General features: G+C 46.3%; 1 protein-coding gene and 2 long non-coding RNA genes across 8 annotated transcripts in view; 1 reads left to right on the forward strand and 2 right to left on the reverse strand.

The window, feature by feature from the left end:
• Positions 1 to 12,975: 12,975 nt before the first annotated feature.
• LOC115544424 (uncharacterized) lies at positions 12,976 to 14,492 on the reverse strand. The gene is made up of 2 exons (XR_003976858.1): positions 13,771 to 14,492; positions 12,976 to 13,296 (listed from the first exon to the last, which is right to left on the reverse strand). It is a non-coding gene; the product is annotated as an uncharacterized LOC115544424 (long non-coding RNA).
• LOC115544425 (uncharacterized) lies at positions 13,235 to 13,970 on the forward strand. Its single transcript, XR_003976859.1, has 2 exons — positions 13,235 to 13,331; positions 13,623 to 13,970. It is a non-coding gene; the product is annotated as an uncharacterized LOC115544425 (long non-coding RNA).
• Positions 14,493 to 17,350: 2,858 nt separating the features above from the next.
• The window catches only part of ccdc88c (coiled-coil domain containing 88C), a 75,334-nt gene continuing 66,553 nt past the window's right edge, over positions 17,351 to 26,131 (reverse strand). For 2 of the 6 annotated variants that reach the window (XM_030355729.1, XM_030355734.1), the window contains 5 exons: positions 22,875 to 22,958; positions 22,566 to 22,664; positions 21,204 to 21,341; positions 20,800 to 21,044; positions 17,351 to 20,637 (listed from right to left, as the gene is read on the reverse strand). In XM_030355729.1, coding sequence (XP_030211589.1) covers positions 19,861 to 20,637; positions 20,800 to 21,044; positions 21,204 to 21,341; positions 22,566 to 22,664; positions 22,875 to 22,958 — 1,343 coding nt within the window. In that variant the 3' untranslated portion in view covers positions 17,351 to 19,860. Of the gene's footprint in view, positions 20,638 to 20,799; positions 21,045 to 21,203; positions 21,342 to 22,565; positions 22,665 to 22,874; positions 22,959 to 24,820; positions 25,269 to 26,131 lie in introns of those variants that run through there. The other 4 variants (XM_030355731.1, XM_030355733.1, XM_030355732.1 and 1 more) reach the window with 4 other exon arrangements.

Genomic DNA, 26,131 nt, shown 5'->3' on the forward strand with positions numbered 1-26,131 from the left:
CAGAGTCATTGTGATGCAGGGGGCTTGTTTGTGAGCCCAACTGCCGTGGGGAAAAAACTGTTCAAGTGGCGAGAGGTTTTGGTCTTAATAGCCCGGAACCTTCTGCCGGATGGGAGACACAGAAATAGGTGGTGACCGGGATGAGAAGGATCAGCGATGATATTGCCTGCTCTCTTGCTGGTCCTTAAGTGAAACAGGTCTAGAAGAGACGGCAGGTCGCAGCCGATTACCTTCTCGGCTGACCGAATGATCCGCTGCAGTCGGCTTTTATCCTTTGCAGTAGAGGCAGCGAACCAGATGGTTATTGAAGAGGTGGGGATGGATTCAATGATGGCTGTGTAGAATTCCAACATCACTTTCTTCGGCATGTTGAATCTCTTTAGCTGTCGAAGGAAGAACATCCTCTGCTGGGCCTTCTTGATTTTGGAGGTGATGTTCTCCGCCCACCTTAGGTCTTGTGCCATGACTGTTCCCAGGAATCTGAAAGACTCCACCATGTTAACTGGGGAGTCACACATGATGAGGGGGATGGTTGGGGCTGGGCTCCTCCTGAAATCTGCTACCATCTCTAAAGCATTCAGCTCCAGGTGGTTCTGGCTGCACCAGAAAGCCAGGCTGTCGACTTCATTTCTGTAGGCGGCCTCATCCCCATTTGAGATTAATCCAATGAGGGTGGTGTCATCCGCAAATTTTATGAGTTTGACAGAGGGGTGGCTGGAGGTGCAGTTGTTGGTGTAGAGGGAGAAAAGTAAAGGAGAGAGCACACAGCCTTGGGGGGCTCCAGTCCTGATGGTCCGAGGCTCCGAGACAAGCTTGCCCAGCCTCACTCGCTGCTTCCTGTCTGACAGGAAGTCAGTGATCCACCTGCAGGTGGGCTCAGGCAAGTTCAGCTGTGTTAGCTTGTCTTGGAGGAGAGCTGGGGCGATGGTGTTAAATGCCGAGCTGAAATCAACAAACAGGATCCTGGCATAGGTGCCGGGGGAATCAAGGTGCTGGAGGATATAGTGGAGTCCCATGTTGATTGCGTCATCAACAGACCTGTTGGCTCTGTAGGCAAACTGCAGTGGGTCAAGGAGATGGTTGGTGATGGCCTTGAGGTGGGTCAGCACGAGGCGCTCGAAGGTCTTCATTACCACAGAGGTCAGGGCGACTGGTCTGTAGTCATTAAGGCCTGAGATCCTCTGCTTTTTCGGAACGGGGATGATGGTGGATGTTTTAAAGCAGGCAGGTACCACACATTCAGCCAGTGAGGTGTTAAAGATGTTTGTGAACACTGGAGACAGCTGGTCAGCACAGTACCTTATTGTGGAGGGAAAGACAGCATCTGGTCCAGCTGCTTTGCGGGGGTTCTGTCTTTTTAACAGCTTGTTGACATCCCTCTCCTGAATGGAGAGAGGTGTGATGGGGGGGAGAGGGCTGTCTGGGACCATTTTGTTGGAGAGGGTGGTGTCTATGTCCAGGCTGGGAAGAGTAGGTGTGATAGCTGTGGTGGGGACAGGGTTAGGACCAGTCCATTGTCTGTCAAATCTGCAGTAGAAGTCGTTCAGGTCATTTGCCAGTCTAAGATCTTCCATAGAGTGGGGGGATTTGGTTTTGCAGCCTGTGATCACCTGAAGGCCTTTCCAGACTGACGAGGAGTCATTGGCTGCAAATTGATGTTCCAGCTTCTTAGAGTACTGTCGTTTTGCCTCCTTTATCTCCTTGCCAAAAGAGTATTTCGCCAGTCTGAACCTATCCTTGTCCCCACTCTTGAAAGCCTCCTCCTTTTCAAAACGAAGCTGTTTGAGTCTTGCAGTGAACCAGGGCTTGTCGTTGTTGTAGCTCACCCTGGTGCGTGTTGGAATACATACGTCCTCGCAGAAGCTGATGTATGACATCACAGCATCTGTATAATTCATCCAGACTGCTGGAAGAAGTTCTAAAAAGATCCCAGTCTGTGTCATCCAGGCAGTCCCGCAGCTCATACACAGCTTCTCTGTTGTTCCAGTTTTTTGTAGTCCGCACAGCAGGTTTCGAAATTTTAAGTTTTTGTTTATAAGCTGGGATCAGATGAATAAGAGCATGGTCGGATAGCCACAGAGCAGCGTGTGAAACTGCACGATAAGCCCTGCTGATGGTGCTGTAGCAGTGGTCCAAAGTATTCTCCTCCCTGGTCGGGCATTTGACTAACTGTTTGTATTTCGGGAGTTCGTGAGTGAGGTTGCCCTTATTAAAATCTCCAATGACAATAACCGGAGAATATGTATTCTCTCTCCTACTCTCCACTCCTAATATCTGATCAGCGAGTTGACGTTGAGCCTCTCGCACGTCAGCTTGCGGTGGGATGTAAACTCCAGCAAGAATAAAAGAAGTGAATTCACGGGGGGAGTAAAACGGACAATGTATAAGACGTATAAGACCCGAACGCCCGACCGGGGTTCAAATTCGCCGGTCTATAATCATGCATTTTACCCCCATAGATGTGGTGCCAGCACAGCCTTGAAAATATGGGTTCAAGTTCGAAATATAGAAAAATATAATTCCATAAGCTTTAGTGAATAAGTATTCCATACGCATGAGAATTGGGACTTTTTAAGCGTCACATAAATTCTTGTCACTTGGGAGTCGAACCCCCCGCGCAGAAATTCAAGACTGACGCGCTACCTCCACTCTAGCACTCTGTCACGGAGACACAACGCGCAACAGTAAGCGTTGTCTACATAAGGTCCAAAAGGACGATCCAATAACGAACACCCTCTGATGAGAATTTGTATCTCTCATGAAGAACCCCAATTTCGATGTTTGCACAATGACAATAAAGTCTGAAATCTGAATATCGTCAGACAATGCCAAGGGATCGGTTCTGTCCCGTAAAACCCTCTGACTCCGGAGAGACGGCTGTACGAGAAGTGCGCCGAGGTCCACGGGAACACCCACAAATGGTGACGCCATTGTCAGAGGAGGGGCTAGGAAGCTGCGCACGCCGATTTAAGTAGCCGATCTCCGGCTAGACTAAAGCCGAAAAACTGCTCCCGACCAGGTTTGGTTGCGAGCATAAGTCACCATGGTGATACAGCGACGCTAAAAGAGATCGACTTTCGTGGTACAACTAACCCAGGCTTGGAGCTCAACATACCTCGCTAACCCTCTAAGCGAGCTTCGTGGTACAGGGCCCCGGAGCTCCTCCTTCAGCCCCTCCTTCTCCTCGTTACCTGGCACCTGCTGTTGCCTTTAAAGCCTGGGAGGCTTCACTCACTCGGTCTCTAGCCAGGGCCAGCAGCATGGTTCCCATTCACCAGTCTGTTTAACCTTTAGTAACAATAAACCCGGTTTTCTTATATTCAATCCTTGTTTGTCGACTTCATGTTACTTCCCTCGAGCCGGGTCGTAACATATTGGGGGCTCGTCCGGGATCAATCTCGATCAGTTTTGCGGAGTTAATTATTTCAAATTTTCCCCTAGACAGAGTAACTTGGTATGTTTTGGTGGTGTTTGGCAGTGTGGCTATGAGCAGCTTCTTTTCATGGTGAGTATGGTGAGTATTGAATCTGAGTGCTATGATTTTAAGTTGTGAGTGATCCCCCCTGGTTAGTTAGGGAGTGTACCAGCTGGGCAGAGCAGTCTGTCCTTCCATCGGTACACTATTTGTTATTATGCCTTCTTTATTTTCGAGGTAATCCTGGGTGGAGACGTGTTCTCTGGTGGGGGCGAGCATTTCAGGGCCTTGGTCACATGGCTGAGGTTAACTGAGCTTTGTTTTAAAGAAGCCTCGAGCCCGGCACGCCTCAGAAGACCATTAGGGTTAGTTTAAAGTTAGGCAGATACCAGGGGGCTTGCTTAGATGATCATTTGCACTTGGAGGCTTGCTCACTGTGCTCAGCAGTAATTGATTTGTAAAGTTGTGTTAGTGATTGCTTTGTGGGGACAGTTGTGGTAACGTGTCCAGGGTCCTAGCTTCGTTTTGTACAGCTTGTGGATTTGTCAGGTGTGGTGTGTAGCTTGACTTTGTTGGCCATTTCTCCCGGAGGTTGCTGTTGCCTTGGTCTTGATTACCAGCAGGGTCCATTTTTTTTGTAATGAGTTCTGTATGGGTAACATTTTGTGCTACTTAGTAGCTAGATGGGAGTTACTAGGCCCATCCCTCTTATCATGGTTTCAACAATCATTTAGTAGAAGGGATTTGTGATAAGCTGTAGTGTTGGATGAGGTGTGTACTGGTGTAAGTTGAAACCTTGGGTAAAAGTGATTGGTGTATTTTGTTATTTATGTTTGGTTACTGAAGTTATCTAGTATGGCGGCTATTGATGACTTTATTAGTGCACCCTCAGAGGTGTTGCTTTATCAGCTCACTAAAGAACAGCTCCTTAGCCTTGCCAGTCATTATGATATTGAGATTGCCAGTGGTGATAAACGCCTTGAAGATAGTTTAAGAGAAGCACTTAAGGCTAGCCTAGCCGAAGGAGGCGTCCTAAAGACGTCGGCTCTACCAGCATATCAGCATCAACTTGTTCTTCCTCAAATGTCAGATGCTGTGCTGTGTGGAGTTCAGGTTGAAGGAGTTGGCGTTTCGAGAATTAGAACTAGAGGATAAAGAGAAGAGCGTATCCTTAAGGAAAGACGAATGTACCTAGAACATGAGCGTTTCCTGAAAGAGCTTGAATTTAAGCATGCTGCCTTGAGCTCATCCAATTCTGCCCCGGCTCAGTTTAATGTAGCAAGCAACATCAGACTAGTACCTCCATTCGCTGAGAAAAATGTTGAGAGGTACTTTGCTCATTTTGAACGAGTGGCTACTGTTTCAGACTGGCCAATGCATGCCTGGACATCGCTTTTGCAAAGCGTTTTGGTGGGGAAAGCACAAGACGCTTACACTGCTTTGAACATTGAGGATATCAAGGACTACGAAAAAGTTAAAGGCACTATTCTAAGATCTTATGAGCTCGTTCCTGAGGCGTACTGCCAGCGTTTTAGAGGCCTCAGTAAGCTGGATGAACAAACTTATGTTGAGTTTGCAAGAGAAAAGGAGATCAGTTTTAGTTCTTGGTGCAAGTCACAGGAGGCGGAAACTAAGGAAGATCTTAGACAATTAGTTCTGCTGGAGGACTTTAAAAATTGTCTGCCTACTGACGTGTGTACTTATATCAATCAGCAAGAAATGACCACTCTTGATAAGGCTGCTGTCCTAGCAGACAAGTATGTATTGACGCTCAAGGTAAACTTTGATAACGACCAAGGTGAGCGAGAAAGAAGGACTGGTTTTAGTAGACCTCGGTTTCCAACCACTTCCTCCACCTGCTCAGAACCTGCTCGGTGGGAGGAGTCCCACCGTTTCTACAACTTTCGCTAGAAGATCGGCTACTGTGAGTACTCCGTTAGAGAAGACTTGTTTCTATTGCAAGAACAGTGGTCACTTCATTGCCGACTGCCCTGTCTTGAGTAAGAAACATGAGTCTTATAAGCCTGTTGCCTTACTAAAAACTGTGAAAAATTGTGCTGTCATCCAAGACATGGACCAATCCGCTCAAAAGAGTGAGCTGCCTGGTTCTTCGTCTTTCCTTATGGATGGTTGTGTTTCTCTTGTCACTGATCCTTCAATCAAGCAACCGATTAAGATCTGGAGAGATAGTGGAGCTTTTCAGTCTTTGATTCTACAGGACCTCCTACTGTTTACTGACCAGTCCAAGTTGGGTTCCAGTGCCCTCGTCCAAGGGTTTGGGGGGGGGTTATCTGTCTCTGCCTATGCATAAACTTACCCTTGAAACTGGTCTTGTCTCTGGGGATGTAGCTGTAGCTGTGTGTTCAAGCCTTCCCATTAAAGGGGTGTCCTTCATCTTGGGGAATGACCTAGCCTGTGGTAGGGTGCTTACGGCTCCTGAGGTTGTCCCTTTTCCTGTAGTGTCAAAACGCCCAGATGATCTTCAGAAGCCCAACCAGAAGATTCCTTCAGCTCCCTTACCTCCTATCCCTGCCATAGGGGAGCCTTTTGAGCGTATCTTGATCGATTGTGTTGGTCCCCTTCCCCGTACCAAGTCAGGTTACCGGTACTTATTGACAATCATGTGTACAGCTACCCGGTTTCCTGAAGCTATCCCTCTAAGTAGGATCAACGCTTCAGCCATTTCCAAGGCCCTTATTAAGTTCTTTGCAGTGTTTGGCCTGCCGAGAGATATCCAGACCGACCAGGGTTCGAATTTTATGTCCCGTGTGTTCTCGTAGGTTCTCCAGCAGTTGTCTATTGAGCACCAGACTTCATCTGCTTGTCATCCAGAGTCTCAAGGAGCCCTTGAGCGGTTTCTTCAGACCCTAAAGTCCATGTTACGAGGCTACTGTAAGGAGTTTGAGAGAGATTGGGATGAGGGAACCCCTTTGCTCCTCTTTGCAGCTAGAGAGGTCACTCAGGGGTCCCTTGGCTTTAGTCCAGCTGAACTGGTGTTCGGTCATACTGTGAGGGGCCCTATGAAACTTTTGAAAGAGATGGTTGGCAAACCAGTTCCCCTCCACAAATTTGCTAGTCTTTGTTTGCCATTTTCGGTCAAAGCTGAACAAGGCATGTGAGCTGGCGAGGCAGAACTTGGGGGAAGCCCAAGGACGGATGAAGGGGTGTTATGACCAAAGGGCAAAGCATCGGGCGTTCTCTCCTGGTGACAAGGGGTTGCTGCTGCCACTTCCAGGGTCTGCTTTACAAGCTCGATGATGCGGTCCATATAATATCCATATCTGATGCGATGGAGTTTGTTCCTGCAGGGCTCTAACCCGGAAATAAAGCGCATCCGTGGAAGGGACAATGTGCTCGCAGATGCTCTGTCAAGGTCATGAGTGTCATAAGCAAATGTGATATAGCTTTTCATTTATTTTGTTATTTTGATTTGTGTAACTTGGCGGTTGCCTAGAGCAACCGTTTTAAGGGGGGGGGTGTTATGTGCAGATCTGCTCCATGTTTTGCAGTACTCCCGGAGCTCCTCCTTCAGCCCCACCTTCTCCTCGTTACCTGGCACCTGCTGTTGCCTTTAAAGCCTGGGAGGCTTCACTCACTCGGGTCTCTAGCCAGGGCCAGCAGCATGGTTCCTATTCACCAGTCTGTTTAACCTTTAGTAACAATAAACCCGGTTTCCTTATATTTAATCCTTGTTTGTCGACTTCATGTTACTTCCCTCGAGCCGGGTCGTAACAGTGCCCACAAATTATTATTCTGTGGCCACGAATTGTTATTGTGTGGCCATGAATTATTATTCTGTGGCCACGAATTAATAAATATTCACCCATGTCACCAGAGGGGCACCGTAATTTCACCTCACTAGTTGGTGAGGATTAATTAATTATTACAAATATACAAGTTAATCCATTCACGCGATTACGTGTTAGTGGCGGGATCAAACAGCCCCCGGGTGTTTGATCAGACTTTAAAGGGCAGCGGCGGAAGTCAGGTAGAAGGAGCATCGGACAGACGGACAACTATTACCAAGTTATACAAGAGTCAAATGTAAGTGAACAATGCATGACTTGAATTCTTTAGGCATGTCCTCTGCTATGGACAGAATCTCTGTTTATTATTAGGGGTCCAAGCCAACGGGTTGGATCCCTATTGTTTTTATTATTAAAAAGCACGTGCCCAGGCCTCAGCCTGTCCTCCGAGATGTATTGAATCTCCGGTTATTATTATGATTATTGCATTATTAATTATTGAACAATATCGGCGCGTCAGCTTCCTAGTTGGTGAGGTTTAATCCATTATTACAAATACACAAGTTAACCAATTTACGTGATAGTGCCCTCAAATGCCTGTGTGTGATCTGATCTTTAATTCATTATAACAAATATACATTTGTTATCTAGTTTAGTTAAGCCATTACGTATTTAACTAATATCTCATGACTTTTACAGATGACAAAACCGAAGACAATTGGGAAATGTCCCGTTTGCGGGAAAGTTTTATCTTTTGTTGCAAAACATCTCAGGGAGATCCATTCCCTCCAGAACGTCCGGGAGAGGAGCATCCTGAACTTCCTGGCCACAGGCAGGACTTTGATCCCCGGCGGACCCTGCCCCCTTCCCTTTTGTTTGCCCTATCTCCTTAGTGTAGTGAAACACCTGAGAACTCATTTGGAGCTTCCCAAGGTAAACGTGGATCGGGAGATCAAGGCCCTCAAGCGCACTACAGCAATTAACCAGCTGGCGGCCTTGAGGGCCACTGATCCCCATCCACCCATGGTCAGCACACTTGACCAGCCAGAGGACCAGGCGCAGCAGTCTGACCCGGAGGCGGGAGTAAGCATGTGCACGAAGCGCACTTGCGTCAATGCCCGCCTCCGGGTCCGTGAGCTCGAAAGGGAGCTGGCAGACCTCCGTACTGTGAGTGAATGAAAAATACATAGCACTTATACATTCTTTCCATGATCTATTTATTTCAATAAATTACATTACAGTGTCATTAATTTGCTGTCCTTTTTCTCTTGCTGTTTGTTTTTTCTCTCTGCAGAGGCAGCCCCAATACAGGCCCCAATACTAGCCCCGGAGGAGGAGGAGGAGGAAGCCCCCGGCCCCGGCCCCGGCCACGGAGGAGGAGGAGGAGGAGGAAGCCCCCGGCCCCGGCCATGGAGGAGGAGGAGGCGGAGCAGCAAACCCTGAAAGCGGTCAAGCACAAACTACCATTTGGCACTCTTGGGGTGAGAAGATAATTGATTAGTGTAATACATAATCATTTTGCCCAAGGCCAAAGTATGTAACTTAATCATGTCTTGTTATTGTTTTTCTCTCTACCCAGAAAAAGAGCAAGCTGCAAAAAAAATCTGCTGCTGCTAAGGAGGAGGAGGAGGAGGAAGAGAAGGATGGAGGAGGAGGAGGAGGAGGAGGCACCAGGGATGTGGTGAGTGGGATGGATTAGTTCATCAATAATTTTACAAATCTTTACCAAGCGTAGAACCAATGAGGACATGCGGTCATGCAAAAGTGGTGTTAATTATGTTTCTTTTTCGCGCAGTCGGCCTCACGGGTGTTCATGTCCCTCCTCAAAGGGAAGAGCAGGGGCTTAACCTTGAGGAACATAAAGTTTGGGACCTCCATGGTTAGGAAATAACACATTGTGTATTTGTGCAAGTGTGTCAAGTGTTTTCACGCTACATTCCTCATCATGTGTTGAATCTTTACAGACACTTACCTTGAGGAGTATGGCAAATACCTCTTCTGCCCGAAAGGGACAAAGAAGATGAAAGAGAATAGCGTGTCGAAGGCCAGCCGAGCAAAGGTGTTCCTCAAATTCTTGACGCTCGGCTGGCCTTCCATCAAATATTGGACTTGGGAATTCCTTTCCCAAGTTTTTTTTTGCAATGTCCCCCACATAAAGACGTAGGTAGTGAATTTTTGATGATGATAATGATGTAGTACTCAAAACATATGACTAATTACAGCCTGGTCTTTCTACAGCTACCCTGCTGCGCTGAGAGCGGCTGGCCTGGCCCCGACCACACTCGTTTTGTATGTGGGCCAGGCCATCTCCTTCATGGAGTACTTCCGCGATACCCCGGCTAAATACTCCCGAGTGACCAACGGCCAGCTGGTCATGGTCACCCGGGAGTTGAGAAAACTGATGAAAGACCTCAACAGGAACGTCCTTGGCCACCAGTCCCTGGTGAAACAGGGCAAACAGTTGAGACTGGTGGCCAAGGAGGACCTGGCCAAGTGCCAGCTCCTGTCCAAGGAAAAGATCCCCTCTCTACTCTGTGAGAGTCTCTCTGTCTCTGTCTCTGTCTGTGAAGATGTGAATGGCATCTTCACTGTTTTTAAACATGTTTTAAAAGATTCACGTGCTCCTGTCTGGCTGGTTAGCCGTGATAGTCCGCAGCTGTGGCTCATAGGCTAATTGAGCCACACCCATTCTGGTGCTCTTTAAGAGGGCCAGAGTTTTAGACTGGAGGGGCTGGAGTTGTGCAAGTGACTCGACAGTTGTGCTGTGTTTTAAGTAAAGAGATGCTTTTTAACAACAATGTGTGTGAAGAACGCTCTTTTTCACTCTCTCTGTCTCTGTCTCCTCTTCCTGTGAAAAAGAAATGTAAATTGAATTTGTTTATTTATGTGTTTATTTCTTTGTTTTTAATTCCAGCACAACGAGTCTGCCTTCCATCCGGCTGGACACATACGTTGCCTGAAGTGGACCAGAGGTGTATGTCAAAGGCTCTTTTCAGCTGGACCACACAGCGGCATCCAGAGCTGGACTTTAGCAGGGTGGACAAACTTTGGTGGTATCCTCCACAGGTGCCACAGGTGCCACCAGTGATTTTCCTTTGTTGGAAAATTACTTTGGCCATCCCCTGCTGCTCTGGATGCCACGAAAGCTGTGGCAAGTCAAGCTGACCTGTCCGCATCCAGACTGCAACAAAAAAACTTCTGACCTCAGCTGGCCTGCATCAAAAGATACTTTGTTGCATCTGAGTACCTGGCCTGCAGACGATGCAAGCGGAAGGTCAGCTCGACATTGGCCACAGGGTGCAGTTCCCTTGCATCCTCGCATCTAAACTTGCATGTGATGTTGAGGTAGCAAGTTTGATGCGTCAGTGAGGGCTGGGAAACGGCAGCAGCCAGATCCAACGGAAGCTGCAGGAGCGCCATGCTGAGGTCTGGTTGCAGAAAACAGTCCAGTATCTGACAGCTTGCAAGGGAATTGCCAGTACTGTCACGTCGGGCCTGATCCTGCCTGTGACATTTAAACCTGCACCTGTCATGCTTACTGTCCCCAAGCACCGTTGGCTGATGCAGGTTTATGCCCAGGATGTCCTCCAAAGGCTGGAGGAAATCAAGGCAACCATCACGTCACAGTGTGGGCGTGTGTTGAAGATGGACTCACAAAAAAGGTCGCCCGAAAGCTGGCAGGACACAGCTATGGCACCGCTACCTGGGCAACCAATGTTGGCAATGAGCATGGACAGGTGATCATGTCCGTACTCACTGCCAGCGAAGGTTATGGTCTCGGACCAATGATCGAGGGCCTCATTAGGAGATACAGAGTGGCTCGGGTGGCTCCTCCCGAAGTGCTATATGTTGACCGAGACTGCTGTGGCAACACTCTTCTGAGGAGGATGTTTGAAGAGTGGGAGCAGATGATCATCCGGTTGGACATATGGCATTTCATGCGGAGGTTTGCTGTGGGTTGCACTACTGACTCTCATCAGTTATACGCAAGGTTCATGAGTCGCCTCAGCCACTGCATCTTCATGTGGGACCAGGATGACCTGACGGCCCTGAAGGAGGCCGAGCATGAAGAGCTAGTAGCTGACCGGAAGCATCCATCCGAGGCTGATGTGATGCGCTTTATCAGCCGAAGCGAGCTAGCCCTGCATTGCAGGAGAACCACCCGCGGGACCAAGGAGACCCAGGCTCTGCTTGAAAGCCATATCCAGGCCTATGATGGAGACAGGGGTCGTGACACTCTGGGAGTCCCTTTGATCAACTCGGCCCGGATGAGTGCGATCCTGAAGGCCCAGTGGAAGCATGTGGCCTGCATCCAGGATCCTCTGGGTGTGCAGCTGTACACACAGACGGGGACAGTAGGGAAGGGAGGGCACCGCCTGCCTACCGCTGTGCCAGAGGTTCAACATCCCTCGAGTCATTTCACCTGCACCTGAACCGATTCATCCCAGGTAAATATGTTGTAGCTGTCATGTAACCTATCGTATAGGAAATGTTTATATGGTCTCAGACATTTATCTTTTTATTTTTTACAGGTACACTGGCAGGTGACACCTTCTTCCAGGCGTATCTTTTGGATGGACGTGCGAGGTCGAATGAGGACCGGGCTGTGGCAGCGACGACAATAGATGAGCAGCAGCATTCGTACAACCATCTTCCCCGTCACGCTGTTAACAGTCTTGCAGAGGATGTTCTGGGCGAGAAGATCATCCCTTATGTCGGGCCAAGAAAATACACTGGTAGATAACTATTATATTTGTTGTTTCTTTGTGACAATTTCAAGTTAACAAATACCATAAGTTATTATATAAAATCCTGGTATATTATCTAATTGTCAGTGTTTTTATATTTTAAAGGTGAGCTTATCAGAGTGGAATATCTCTATGATCAAACCGGTAAAGTTCTGCAGGACTACAATTTGGCCATTGAGGAGTCGGAGACCTCCGATTTTTCTGTAGAGGGGGATGAACGCCACGCTGAACTTGAGGAGTTTCAGGACATCACTGTCCCCACCTTCGAGACGGAACGAACACCTGCTGCCTCCTCTCAAGCACTGGCCTCTGTGGTCCCTCCATCACCAGTACCAACACGTCCTGCGTCCTGCACCGTGGCAACGACCTCTGTGGTCCCTCCATCACCAGCACCAACACGTCCTGCGTCCTGCACCATAGCAACGGCGGATCTTCCAGCAGTTGAAGAGTCCATTCCACATGATGTAAAAAATCCCTTCTTTAAATGTATATTTACATTTGTAAACAAAATCTGAGTTGTGTTATCTGTGCTCTCATAGAATTAATAGTATTCATTGCTGCTATCAAAAGTTCTACAATTATTTCTCATTTTAGGATTCTGTTGGACCTGACAATATTCAGGGGTATGGAGCTGTGCAGGACTTGGCAGAGGTACTGTTTGGCCTCAGAGACCACCGTCTGGCCTTGACTGGAGAGGAGTGCGCCCAGATCATCACCCTGTGGCAGGCGTTGGGGGAGTTTGACAAGAGGAAGACCGTTTACCCGCCACGTCACCAATATTGCCTGAAACAGGGACGATTCAGGGCCACTAAGATTGTGGCACCCGGTGTGGAGAGCACCAAAAGGTATGTTAAATTAAGCAAACACAAGGTCTTGATTGCCTAAACTTTTAAAATAACTGAAACTGGCTGAAATTTCGCCTCCAGCTTTAGTTTATTAAAGGATCACCATTAGCTGACGCCTTAACGACCAGCTTATCTTCCTGGGGTCCAAAACATATATTACATAAGACAATAGTCATTTAAACAAACAGAAACATTTAAAAAAACAAGACGAGACAACATAATTATGCACAGATATTAAGAAATGTATTTAACAACAAAAATAGCACAGTGAGTAAGGATCACGCATTGAAAACAATCTTATATTAAAGATATGGATTCTGTTGTAATTTGCAGGTGTTTCGTTGGGGCTCACTGTCCTGCAGTGGCCAGACTGCAACAGGGTGGTGGAGGCCATCTTCATCAGGCTGTGTGCGCTCTACCCAAGCGCTGTGCGCTGTGATGACAGGAGGGTGTCGCGCTTCACGGTGGTGACGCGTGCTAACAAGCACATCAGAGAGTGCGTCGTCACCAACGCGAAGGTGCTGAGTGAGACCACCATCCAGCTGCCCGAAGTCAATGCAGCAACAGTGACACAATGGTGAGTAAATGAGCATGCTTAAGGTACATGCTTTGCATGATATTTTATGCAGAGCATGTTTAATGCATTGTTTCCAGTTTTCATAACAAGATGGCTGGCTCAGCAAATGGAATGTAAATCTAAATGAAGTGGCCATCTGATAAAATCAATAATGCATGAGAGGATGTCATCAATTGCTATTTGATCACAGCTGTGTCATGCTGCTGTATCATAGTCATGATCAAATGCCAATCGGCCACACCCTCTTGTGTATTATTGCTAAATGTTTATTCATATTGATTGTTTTCCCAGGTTCAGCAGGCGTTGCCGATCACAGGAGAATGATACTCTGATGCAGGGTGTCCCTTCTCCAGACGCACCCATGGCAGGACCAGAGACGCTTCCTGTGGCTTTGCAGAAAGCCACAACTCTACATTCTGGCAATCTGGCTGAGCCTCACCTGTTCATTCTGCCACCAAACACTGCTGGGCAGGCGAAGCTCAAGGGGAGACCGCAACCTCAGGCCATCCACCAAGCACCACCACTTGGTGTGATAGCACCAGCTCCACCCGTCTCTCTCCCCTTCACTGCACAGCTTCCTACCGTGCCTGGACCCTTGCAGGTGATGGTCTTCAACCCCCCAACTCCGTTGTGTAAGGAGTTGATGCCACCATCAACTCCTTACACAACACAACTGTACAGGAAAAAAAAAAGAGAAATACGTGAGGAAGACAGGCGTGATCCTTTGTAGAAAGTGCCAGCAGGAACGGAAGCCACCGTCACACCCACAGACGTAATTTGGGGGGGGGGGGACACAGGGGACATGTCCCCTGCGCTTTTTCAAAAGGCCGTTCTGGTCCCCTGCAGTTTTCACCGTCCGGAAACCATGTTACGCTATGGTAAACAGAGACTCGTCAGGCACTAGGACCAAGCGGAAACGGCCGCTCGAGCTGAAGCCAGTTTGCTTTCGTTTAGACCTGCCCACAAGCTCCTCCATTGGCTCTGCATTCCTTGTGTGATTGGCCGTCCCCGCTGTCACTCCATCAGGTTATAAACAGCACCAGTACGCACACCGGTCTGCCAGTTGGGGAGGAGGCCGTGTTAATCTTCCGCTGTAAGTTGGGCGTTTGTTCTGCCTGGGCCACGTCAGCTTTCACACCTTAATTGCCACGATCATCCTGTAAGGCTTAACAAGACGAGAAACTACTATAACTGCCTAAAATGACAGTGGTTCTGTGTTACATTCATTTTAAATAAATTTGATCGCTTGACTACTTAAACTGAATTATGGACATTTTATTCAATTTCTCCCCACCTGTGATATTCCTGCCAGTTTGACCTGCCCACCACTGGGTAGTGCTATGTAAATGAGGTCTGTTTACCATATATTCCAAAAATAAGTGTAAAATTGGTGCTACTGAGATGGAGTGAAGTTGACTAACAAGGTGAAACACAGAATTGGGTGATAATGTTTTGCTACATGCTTTACAACCAGACAAACCAAAAAAGGGAACAGTAAACTTAAAAGTAGCAACAGAAAACTAGAACTACTAGAAAACACAGTGAACTGAAGAGTTTTATAAAAAAATATTTGTGTCCCCCCCACCTCTGAACCTGCAATACTTTGGGAACTGGTACTGTGAAGGGTCTGAGAGACAGTCCTAAAGTGAATGGAGGGCTGTGCTGGAATAACGAGGGTACGGGAAAAAGAAGTGATAACTTCCTTTTCCCGGGTGGAGCTGTTGAATTATAAAACATAAAACAATCAAAGAGCAGTTGGTTGGGTGGAGCTGTTATTCCATTCCTGTGTAATGTTAGCACGCTGACATTACATTCCTTTGTAATGTCCCTTATGTAATGTCTTGTTATGTGTTATCACTGTTGTTGTTTGAACTATATTATGTATGTTTTATATTATAAAAATATAAAACTGGTTCGGAGGTTTCTGGGATGTGATTTCTTATTATTTTCTTCTTCCTCTTATTATAATTATTTAGTTAAGTTATTGCACCGATTTCACTGAAATATCTACAACTTTTGATATCTACACAAGGCAGGGTTATCTGAACTCAAACTATAGATAAATAACAATAATCATCAAATGTGTATTCTTTGTCTTCATCATCGCAAATGGCCAAGTTTGGCTAAGGAATTGACAGGCCTAATTCCACTTCCGTGGTTTGATGAGCTTAGCGAGCGCCTTGGCCCCCGACCAGTGGCTCCTACTTGGTCACACTGGGACCCGTCACAGGGTGCAGCAGCAAGACTTTTGACTGGGTCAAAAAAGTGGGAGCATATCACTCCCGTTCTTGCTTCCCATCACTGGCTGCCAGTACAACAAAGGATCATTTTTAACTGTTCTTATGGTGTTCAAAGCCATCAATGGTAAGGCCCCATCTTATATATCGGACCTTTTACACCCCCACTCAGCCACTAGGTCCCTTAGATCCTCTAATAAGGATCTTCTACACATCCCCCGCTCCAGACTGAAACAAAAAGGTGACCGGGGCTTCGGTGTAGGTGCTCCGCGCTTGTGGAACCAGCTGCCAACCGACATACGTGATGCCCCCTCCATTTATAATAATAATAATAATAATGCATTGAATTTATATAGCGCTTTTTCCTAGACACTCAAAGACGCTTTTACATTGAAGGGGGGGACCTCACTCACCACCACCAGTGTGTAGCACCCACTAGGGGTGATGCACGGCAGCCAATCTGCGCCAGAACGCTCACCACACACCAGCTCGAGGTGGAGGGTGATGCCTTTATGCCTTTAAATCAAGGCTCCAAACCCATCTGTACAACCTTGCCTTCCCTTTCCATTAACTATCTGACCTCTGCACTACTGCCTTTGTTGTGTGTGGATGTCCGGTTTCATGTCTTTTATTTGTATTTTATTCTAATGTTATTTTGCCTACTGAATGCACTATGTACAGCACTTTGGTCAGTGCAAACTGTTATAAATGTACTTTTATAAATACATTTTACTTACTAACTACATGGTGCAGAGTATCTGCTAACTACAGAGCAGAGTTCTACATGTACAGTATTGGGACCCGCATGTGGTCGACAGTACAAAATCTGCACAGGTTCTTAAATTGGATAATAGGGACTTTAAGCAGCAACGTTTTATGGGAGGAGTGGTCACTGGGCATCAGTGCCCCTCCCCCCCCCCCCCACCTTCCCGTCCAGAGGAGTGGACACTGGGCATCAGTGCCCCCCCCCTGTATTAAATGGAGTTTTAAGGAATACCTTTGTTATTTGATATAAAGGGACATTTCAAGCAATAATAGCAATAATAAAAGCAATCGGCATATACTTATTTTTTATATGTTTATACTGATTGTTATGTAAGGGATAATGTCGGCCTATAGAACGCCGGTCATTATTGGGAAAATAAGCCCCGACAGGGCGAACCGGACACCGACGCAAAGCGGAGGTTTCTTGCTTCGCCATGAAGGGGCTTAATTTCGATAATGACCGGCGACGTTCTGTACATTATTCCACTTATTACACTGCTACTTGCCAAAACGAAAAAATAACTTCACACGGTGTCTTTTTAAAATGTGTTTGTTACCAGCATTCAAACTGTTGATCAGCAGAGAAATAGTTTGCTAAATACGTTGTCGTCGCTTAGCAACCTAGTACGCTGGGGTTGATAAGTTACCTTACTACTTGCGGAGTGATACGAAAGACGGCAAAGAAATCCACTTCATTTGCCAGTGGTCAATTATAATACCATTGAGTTGCATATCTCTGAAGTCACAAGTTGATGTGAAGTCACAAGTTGATGTCAGTCGTTCATGAGTCAGTTCAATGTTATAAGCATAAAGTCAAAGTCAAGATTTGTAATAAATGTCCTTGTGCAGAATAAATCCTGCGATCGAGACTAATGAAAGCTTGGTTTCTTGGCTCGATTCTTAAAAAGCAGACCACAGGATTTATGGCAACACACTCACTTGGCTAGCAATAATAGAGGACACTTGCGAAAAACTGGTAAAAAATGCATCTGTCTCATCGAACTTGACATCATGAGGTTGCATAAAGTCTCAAACATTTTATTCACGCCACAAAATCACTCGCACACACACACAGTCCCACTTCGGGGGTCATCACTGTATTCCCCGGCTGGACCTTTTTCTTGGTCCAAGTGCAAAATGGGAGAAGAACAACAACAATCCTTAGGCTTCACACATTCATGTATAGCAGGTTAGACTGACAGGCAAGTCGCGCACCACCATTTCATCACGCATGTGTTTTTCATGGGCCAGTTTACGAGCTGAGAAAATGTGAATTAGTATTTGTAAAGTACACAAAAGTATGAAATTTTCTTTTTACAAACAGTGGGATCTTAAACGAGATTTAGCATGATACTCAACTGTATCTTTATTTAATTGTATTAAAGTACTGTACATTCTTACAAATTTGTACTACTGTTAACATTCCCAGTGGTACAAATAATCGGACAACACAAACAAAAATACCCTCAGCTTTTTTTCATAAACAAAATATTGGTTGATATTTGCATAAGGTAATGTACCTTAACATAAATGCTTTGACTACTTTAATAATATGAATATTTTTTTATTACTTGCAGCTAAAGCTTAATCAGATCAAAAGTACTCCAGTGTACATTTCCTGATAGTCCAGTTCATCAGGACATATTGGGTGTGGTTTCATGCGAGTTTCACAGTTCATTTGTAGCACACCCAAAGGAACATTAAGGCCATTGAAAGTTCATCAACAACCTTATTGATAATCTGACCTCTCTTTAGGAATCGGAGCATTCCTAGTTGAACCAGATAACCCACCACATCAAATGACTCAAAACAAAAGAATCGTGTGGAAATGCAGCTTCTTGAATTGGTGCCCAGTGGATTATGTTGGTCATAATCATGAGTTCTCCCTGTGGTTCCGCTGTAGTTTGTAGTTAATGTTATTTGATTGCCGTTAAAACAAAACACTTCACACTCAGTTCTCAGCCTATATGTGTAAATGCATCCCTCTTATAACCTTCTCTATAGCCACCAATACAGTGAAACGACCTAGTGATGTTACGGAGTTCAAAACGGTGTGTGGGGGTTGTCCATCAAGCATTAGTCAAGCCACACATTTCCCAAGATGGTGCTTGACATATGAAGAACGATGTGTTTGTTTGTACTGTAAGGCACCGTGTTATACATAAGGGTAGGGTAAGTGGTATTAGTCAGTGTCGATAGGTCATAAAGATGGAGTACAGACAGACAGTAGAGGGAACATATAAGATTGTAATTAATCTTGTATGTTCCCTCTCCCGCAGTCCTCCGTCTCCCTGCCTCCTCCGTCTTGTCTTCTTCCCCCTTGTTGTATCCCAGTATCCTCCTTCGTTTGTCACCTCTCCCTTTGTATCCCAGTATCCTCCTCCATCTGTCATCTTCCCAATTTTGTACCCAAGTATCCTCCTCTCTCATAACTTCCTGCATATCCCTCTCTCTCTGGCCAGACCCTTTCCATCTTCTAGTTGTGTTATTAGCATCAAACGCACAGGATGAGAAAATGTCATGTCAATTTTTATCCAACTACCCATTAGCGGCCTGACAATGAAAACCTCAAACCAAACTGAACTGCAACCTGCTATGTTGTGTTTTAGAGGTGTTGAGCCAGTGTTACACTGGGATGGAAAATGGTGGTGGTTTTCACAGTGAAACCACCAAACTCTAGTTTGTAAACCAATAACCACATCATTGGTTTTCGCCTTCAGAGGGGAGCTCAAAATTACAAGAGTTTCCTCTAGTTGCATATTTCTTAAAAGTTCCCCCTCCTTTCTGTTCATTAAGATGGCAAATCTTTGGTCGCGAGCACACGTCCACACAGCGTATATAATGGTAGCTTTAGTTCAACTTGGAAAGTAAGGTCAGGATACATCAAGCACTGAGAACAATCAAGCCAGCGCATCCTCTACGGTGGTTTCCTTGTATCTGCTCTCTCCAAAGACGAGAGTGAGTAGGGAATGAAGTCCAGCAGTGGATCGTTGTGGATGGCCGACCGAGCCCAAGAAGTCAGTAGCAAGTATCCAGTTGGAAGTTCACGTCGGCGTTACCAAAACGGACTCCGGTATGCCATTCAGCATTTTAGTAGGCGTATTGTGCCATGTGGAATGAGTCATGTAGGGTCAGAGTGTCTGAAGGAAGGGCCAATATATAATCATCCTTACACCTCCAGGTTCAACAATAGCTGAATGTTGAAGAACTCCAGATATATAATAAAATAATGCATTTTGATGAGCTCATTGAATCTTCAGTACGGTTCGGTACAATGACAATATCCAGGTGCAGTTTTCTGTATGCAGGGGTAAGCTGTTTAAAGAGCCCGTATAAAGCCCAGCCAGTAGGGTTGTAGCAGGGTATTGTTTAAGTAGCCCACACAGAGCCCAGCCAGTAGGGTTGTAGCAGGGTGTTGTTTAAGTAGCCCGTACAGAGCCAAGCCAGTAGGGTTGTAGCAGGGTACCCCCCCAGCTAAAGACAAGAACTCAACAAGATCAGCACACCATCCAAGTTGAGTCCAGGATTTAGACACAGCCGTACTCGTACCAAACGGTCTGGGGGTCGTTGTTGGGGTCCGGGGAGGCTGGTTTGCTATCGAGACGTTCGGCAGAAGCACACCGTGCTATCTCACCGCCTTTATCGTTGTGGGAGGAGTCAGCGGCCCGCCCCTCCCTCAGCCCCTCCCTCTGCTCGGGCTCGTCATCAGAGCGTGGTGCTTGGACCGCCCTCACCGGCGACACCATGGCAACCTCTCCTCGATGGTGATAGGAGAGCGAAGTGGTAGAGATGGAGGTTGGAACTCCTTCTCTCTCCCTCTCTCTCTCTCTTTCTGCGTACCTCTCCGTTTGCAGATTGAAAGAGGATGAGTGGTGGAGAGGAGCCGTCGGACACCCTCCCTCTCCCGGTAAGCTACCTGAACCGGCGACGCATGCAGAAAGTGGACGTTGGCTGCCGTTGGTCGGCCCCCCTGGTCTTCTGAGCAGGACCTCCGGTTGGCCTAGGGGGCTGTCGTCTGCACGGTAGACGTCCGCTCCGTTGGAACGGAGCAGGTCGGCCGAGGCCAGGCTGTAGGCCCTGCTCGGTGATTGGCTGTAGGCCCTGCTCGGTGATTGGCTGGGAGTTTGACCTACAGGGAGGCGGGGAAAAGGCTTAACGTTCTGGCCTGGCCTCTGATTGCCCGGCTGGACGGTGGGTGTGACATAATGGGTGGGAAGGGCCTGTTCCCGCTCAGCCGGGGCCGAGAGGGCGGGACTTCTGGTGAAATAGTCGGCCATCAAATCTTCCTTGCTGCCGGTGGAGACCTGATTCAAATAAGATAGAACCTTGTTCAGTGTTGTTCACATTGGCTCATTCTAGTTCATATTTTTCTTATATTGGTGTGGTTGATTTGCATATAGAGTGAATGGCCCACATTCGGAGGGGAATTGATGCGTCAGTTTTACGGCCAAATAAGGTTAAGTTACCGTCGGAGGGGACTGTATGTTGCTCTCTTGTAGAAACTGTTCCAGGGACACCATCTCACTTCCTGGAGAGGAGGAGCGGGGAGGCTTTGCCCGGAAGCCGGAGGTCCCCCGCTGTGGCTGAGCTCTCTGAGGGGTGTGGTCATAAGGGAGGGTGGAGCTACGCGACAGGGAGGGCTGTGATTTACTCAGAGCCATGACATCGTCGCTAGAGAGGCTGGAAGAGCGACAATGGCGATCTGAGGTCTCTGTCCAGAGAGAGATTATTGATTAGTTGTGATCAAGGGCTATTGTTTTATCATCGACTTTTAAATGTGACAAAAGTATGTACAAAGTTTAGTCCAAAAATAACATCACAATCAATGACATATGGTTGTGTGAGTGAGTGAGTGAGGTACTGTGTATACCCCTATAGTAGACTGGGGAGTTGGAGCCGGAGGTGTTGTGGCTCAAGTCAATCGATCCTGGACGACCATTCAGGTGGCCACGGTGACCCAAAATGGAGTCTGGGGAATTGAGATGCAAGTCCTCATTGAAAACCAAACCTGGAAAATAATCACAAATCCACATGGTAGTTAAGGAATAGCCTACATAAATCCAATGCATTTAACTAGGGACACACGTTTAAAAAGGAAATGCTGCCCCTGCAAGGTTCTGTCGCTTATTGGAACAGATCAGTCAATCTTAATCTTAATATGGCTTTCAGTGTTTGGTTGTTGAACACAACATGAAACTACGAACATTTTTAATGTTGGAGGATTGAGGACAAATAGGGTCATAGAAAAGCTTGATGAATGTTTAATAGTCGACCAATTAAAACACTGTTTAATGCATGCTTTCTTAGAACAGTTATCAGAGGCGCTTCTTACGGAGCATTCAATTAAACTGATAAAGGAAAAAAGTATTAAATTTACCATTCAGAGAGTAAATTTATGGATTTAAAAAACATTATTAACGGCTATTGAAAGAGGTCTTTAAAAATGCTTTTAAAAGAGATAAAGTAGTATAACTATTTCAATACTGAGAATTGCTATACCAGAGGCCCCCACTCTAATTATACCAGTATGATAATAATTACAATTATTGGAATAGGTTGATCTCATGTATCAACAAAGAGGTGTGGCTGGGTAACACATTGTTATTTTTAACAATGTGTGGATTTATTTTCCAAGATATTTTGGTTTTAATTATAAACTTCAATCACGTTGACAGAGTTTTGGAAATCTATTTTTAGAAGGGCGGCAGAGATAGATTAATTGTATTTTTGGTGTTTGGGCTCTCATTTGTTTTTGAGTATGCCTTTGAATGAGTTCAACACTGGTTCAACATGCAAGTACGCTTGAGCTTGGTGGAAAAATATGAAGGAAATGGAGTGTAATCTGTAGACTTTATTCACCTAGCGGCCATATTGGGGAGTTTGGTGGGGGAAACCTTGTATAATTTTTGGAAACCATGAAAACCCAATGCATTATTTTTTCTGTCTTTAATCGATTAACTCAGCTAGCATTTAAAACACATTTCAATTTAGTGTTCTTGATTTATTGGATTTCCCCAAAATTCTAAGTTTCCACATACAACTTTCTGATATGGCCACAAGGTGGCTTTAATGATCCATACAAATGCATTTTTGATAAGTTTAATGCATTATGTATTAAAAGTCTTTAAATGGGTAAGTTATTAGTCCTTCGTTCATTCTTTCTGTGGCACAATTCTTCCTCCATGAATGCAACTCTACAATAGAGAAATGAATACAAGCAGTGTTGCCTTACCTCTGGGCCTGCACCCAGCTCCTTGTGCCAGCCTGGAGCTAGAGTTACCCCCCAGGCCCAGGGCCGGTTGGCTGGGAGTACAACTGAGAGCTTGCTGTCCTGAGAAGATTCAATCCATACAATCAGCTGACTAAACTTTGTCTTCTCCTATTTGTTATAATTTTTGAGTGAACAATGGAAGGCTACGACAGCCATTACTATCGTTAGACGTTAGCAACATTTTCATTACTATTTTTAATAAACTGCCAAGTTTGCAACTCAAGCTATACCAATGTTGAAACGAAGGACAAACAAATATAAAATGATGACCTTGTCCCTCTTCTTCAGTTACATTCTCATTGCTGCCCCCTGGTGTACTATTACGGTATAAGCCTCGTCCCCTGTCACTCAAACCTGTAGAAAGACACAATGTGATTCAGATGTAGCAGTTTTTATCATCCTACTCCAGGCACTATTAGGCCCAAAGCACTGTATGGGTAGAAGCTTAGAACCATGGCAACAAAAATAACTGTGGGTTGAAAATCTATTGGAAAGCGTAAGTCTGCATTTAAACAGTTAACAATTATTTTATGTTAGTCTAGCAGAGACAGAGACAGCTATTAACAGTTGGATACAGGACTTAAGCACTTTCTGCATCCAAGCAGGACTGAAGTGCACAGCTTATGACATGACGGACAGAAGTACAGCAGGTTGGATGATTGAAACCATGTTATCATTAGGTAAAGCAGGCAGAAGGAGATTGAGGAGAGGATCAAAGAAAACACACAGAACCCATTACAAAACGGAAGCTCAGATCACAGAGACCCGAAAGGGAAGCGGCCATGGGAATACAATTCAAAACAACACGTAGGTCCTTGACAGAAATAAAAGGAAGCATTCACCACATGGTTCTTCATGATGCCATGGCAACTAACGCTCAACTCATTCAACAGAAAGATTACCTCTGTTTTCATCAAAACAACAACTGTTTGGAGAAAGCTTCTACTGCCCAGTATATACCACTGACCATTGGGCGATGAAGGAACACATCTGATTGAAAGTGGTTACTGAAGATGTGGGTTTAAGGCAGGTGTGACATGTGTTGGAGGCCAGACATGGCCCTGAAGCATTATTTATAGTCTTGATGCGCCGTTTGTCAAGTGCAGTAGCAGTCCATGCAAGGCCTTGGCCTTCAGGTTGTGTATGCGTACTTCCCGCACTCTGTTCACGGGGCTAAACATTTTCAGAAGTGTGCGACATGCACCATCCGGCGTTTCATATTTGCACGGCAACTTTAAATTAGGGTTAAAGGGTTAGCGCTTCAGAGCAGTTAACATAGCAGAGGATATTATGTTCCGTCCATCAGAGAATATATACAGCAGCACAGGTTCTACAGTGGACCACTGAGCAGCTCTCAGAGGACCAGTGAGCAGCTCTCAGAGGACCAGTGAGCAGCTCTCAGAGGACCAGTGAGCAGCTCTCAGAGGACCAGTGAGCAGCTCTCAGGCCAATGGACCAGTGAGCAGCTCTCAGTGGACCAGTGAGCAGCTCTCAGGTCAATGGACCAGTGAGCAGCTCTCAGAGGACCAGTGAGCAGCTTTCAGTGGACCAGTGAGCAGCTCTCAGTGGACCAGTGAGCAGCTCTCAGTGGACCAGTGAGCAGCTCTCAGAGGACCAGTGAGCAGCTCCCAGGTCAGTGGACCAGTGAGCAGCTCTCAGGTCAGTGGACAGTGAGCAGCTCTCAGAGGACCAGTGAGCAGCTCTCAGAGGACCAGCGAGCAGCTCTCAGAGGACCAGTGAGCAGCTCTCAGAGGACCAGTGAGCAGCTCTCAGAGGACCAGTGAGCAGCTCTCAGGTCAGAGGACCAGTGAGCAGCTCTCAGGTCAGAGGACCAGTGAGCAGCTCTCAGGTCAGAGGACCAGTGAGCAGCTCTCAGAGGACCAGTGAGCAGAGGACCAGTGAGCAGCTCTCAGGTCAGAGGACCAGTGAGCAGCTCTCAGAGGACCAGTGAGCAGAGGACCAGTGAGCAGCTCTCAGAGGACCAGTGAGCAGCTCTCAGAGGACCAGTGAGCAGCTCTCAGAGGACCAGTGAGCAGCTCTCAGAGGACCAGTGAGCAGCTCTCAGAGGACCAGTGAGCAGCTCTCGGAGGTGCCGTTCAGTCTGAATACAGCCGAGCCAATGCATTACATATTTGTTCTCCAAAGCAGCTGATTGACAACATTGATGGAAGGCAATTCTACACCTAACCCAACCCCCCCCCCCCCCCCCTACTTACTGTCCTACGCGCTGGCTGAGGATTTGCACCTGGTTAGGTCCTGAGTGTGCTTTAATTGAAACCGTTCAGTTCAAGTCGGTTGTCGATGTGTACTGTGTGTACATATATCTGTGTCTATTTTTGCAAAAGCTAAAATAAATAAATTCAATAAATAATTGAAGTTAGTGTTCTTGGGTCTGGTGGTTGGAGGTCAACGTGATGAGGAGTATGCGCTGGATATGACATCAGAGCCCTCCCCCTGCAGTGATTGGCTGAGTGATGGGCGTGACGGGAGTGATTGGTTGAGTGATGATGTCGACGTTGGGGAGGTCAGCCGAGGACCACAGTCGGAGTCGTCTAGAAAGAGAGAGGCGTGGCGGGCGCATAGCGGGGTGAGAGGTGGATGAGGGGAGGAGCTTGTCTTGACTTTTGCTGCGCAGGAAATTGAAGCTTTTCAGGTTGGAAGGTACTGAGGGGGAGAGAAACGGAGCGTCGGAATAAAAAGGGGAAAATATAGGAATACAATGAACATGACAGGAGAGGAAGATGACAAAAGGAAGATAAGAAATTACAGATAAGATAGAGAGAGGGAATATAAAGGGAGAAATTCCAGCACGATGGATAGCGGAGTTGCAATTTAGAGGCATAAAGAGAAATGGGAAAATGGGAATGAATTGAGTTAATATTGACAGACTACAGACTATAAGGAAACATGCAATTAGAGTAAAATCAGAATGCAATACGATTCTGTAAAGAGTAAACCCAGAAGAAGAAATTATCTTAAAAAGAGACAAGCAACAAACTGGAGTCAATATTAATGTAATTATCGTGATATGAACTGTTTAGATTATTACCGAACATAAAAGGTGTATGTGTAATGAAAAAAATATATATTCTAGAGAGAAGAAGTGGGCACAGTGCTGTCACTTAAAGGGGTAGATAGGAATTTTGGACATAGGGCCTGATTCCAAAGTTAGCCTTGGTGTTCTTTATCATTGGAGAAGGTTTTCAACACATTTCATTCAGTCCTTCTAGTTGCAGAGTTCGCCCGTGCTAGGCTAGCGCACGGCAACGGGCAATACTAGCCTGCTAATAAAACAGTCTTACCCACTCCACAGTACACCGGAGGTAAATCAAATATAACGCCAGAAAATAGATGTAAAAGTCTGTGTTGATAGAATAATGTTATTAAACTAACCTCGCATCGCATGAATCATTGCATTTTGAGGGACTACTTTCTCAGCAGCAGCGGAATATAACCTAGGTATCAGTCCGCCGCTGCCGTAGACTACTACCAGGAATACAACACTGTTGCTGAGACACAGCAGATAC

This window comes from Gadus morhua, chromosome 5 (genome assembly GCF_902167405.1).
Source record: "Gadus morhua chromosome 5, gadMor3.0, whole genome shotgun sequence".
NCBI classification, from domain to species: domain Eukaryota; kingdom Metazoa; phylum Chordata; class Actinopteri; order Gadiformes; family Gadidae; genus Gadus; species Gadus morhua.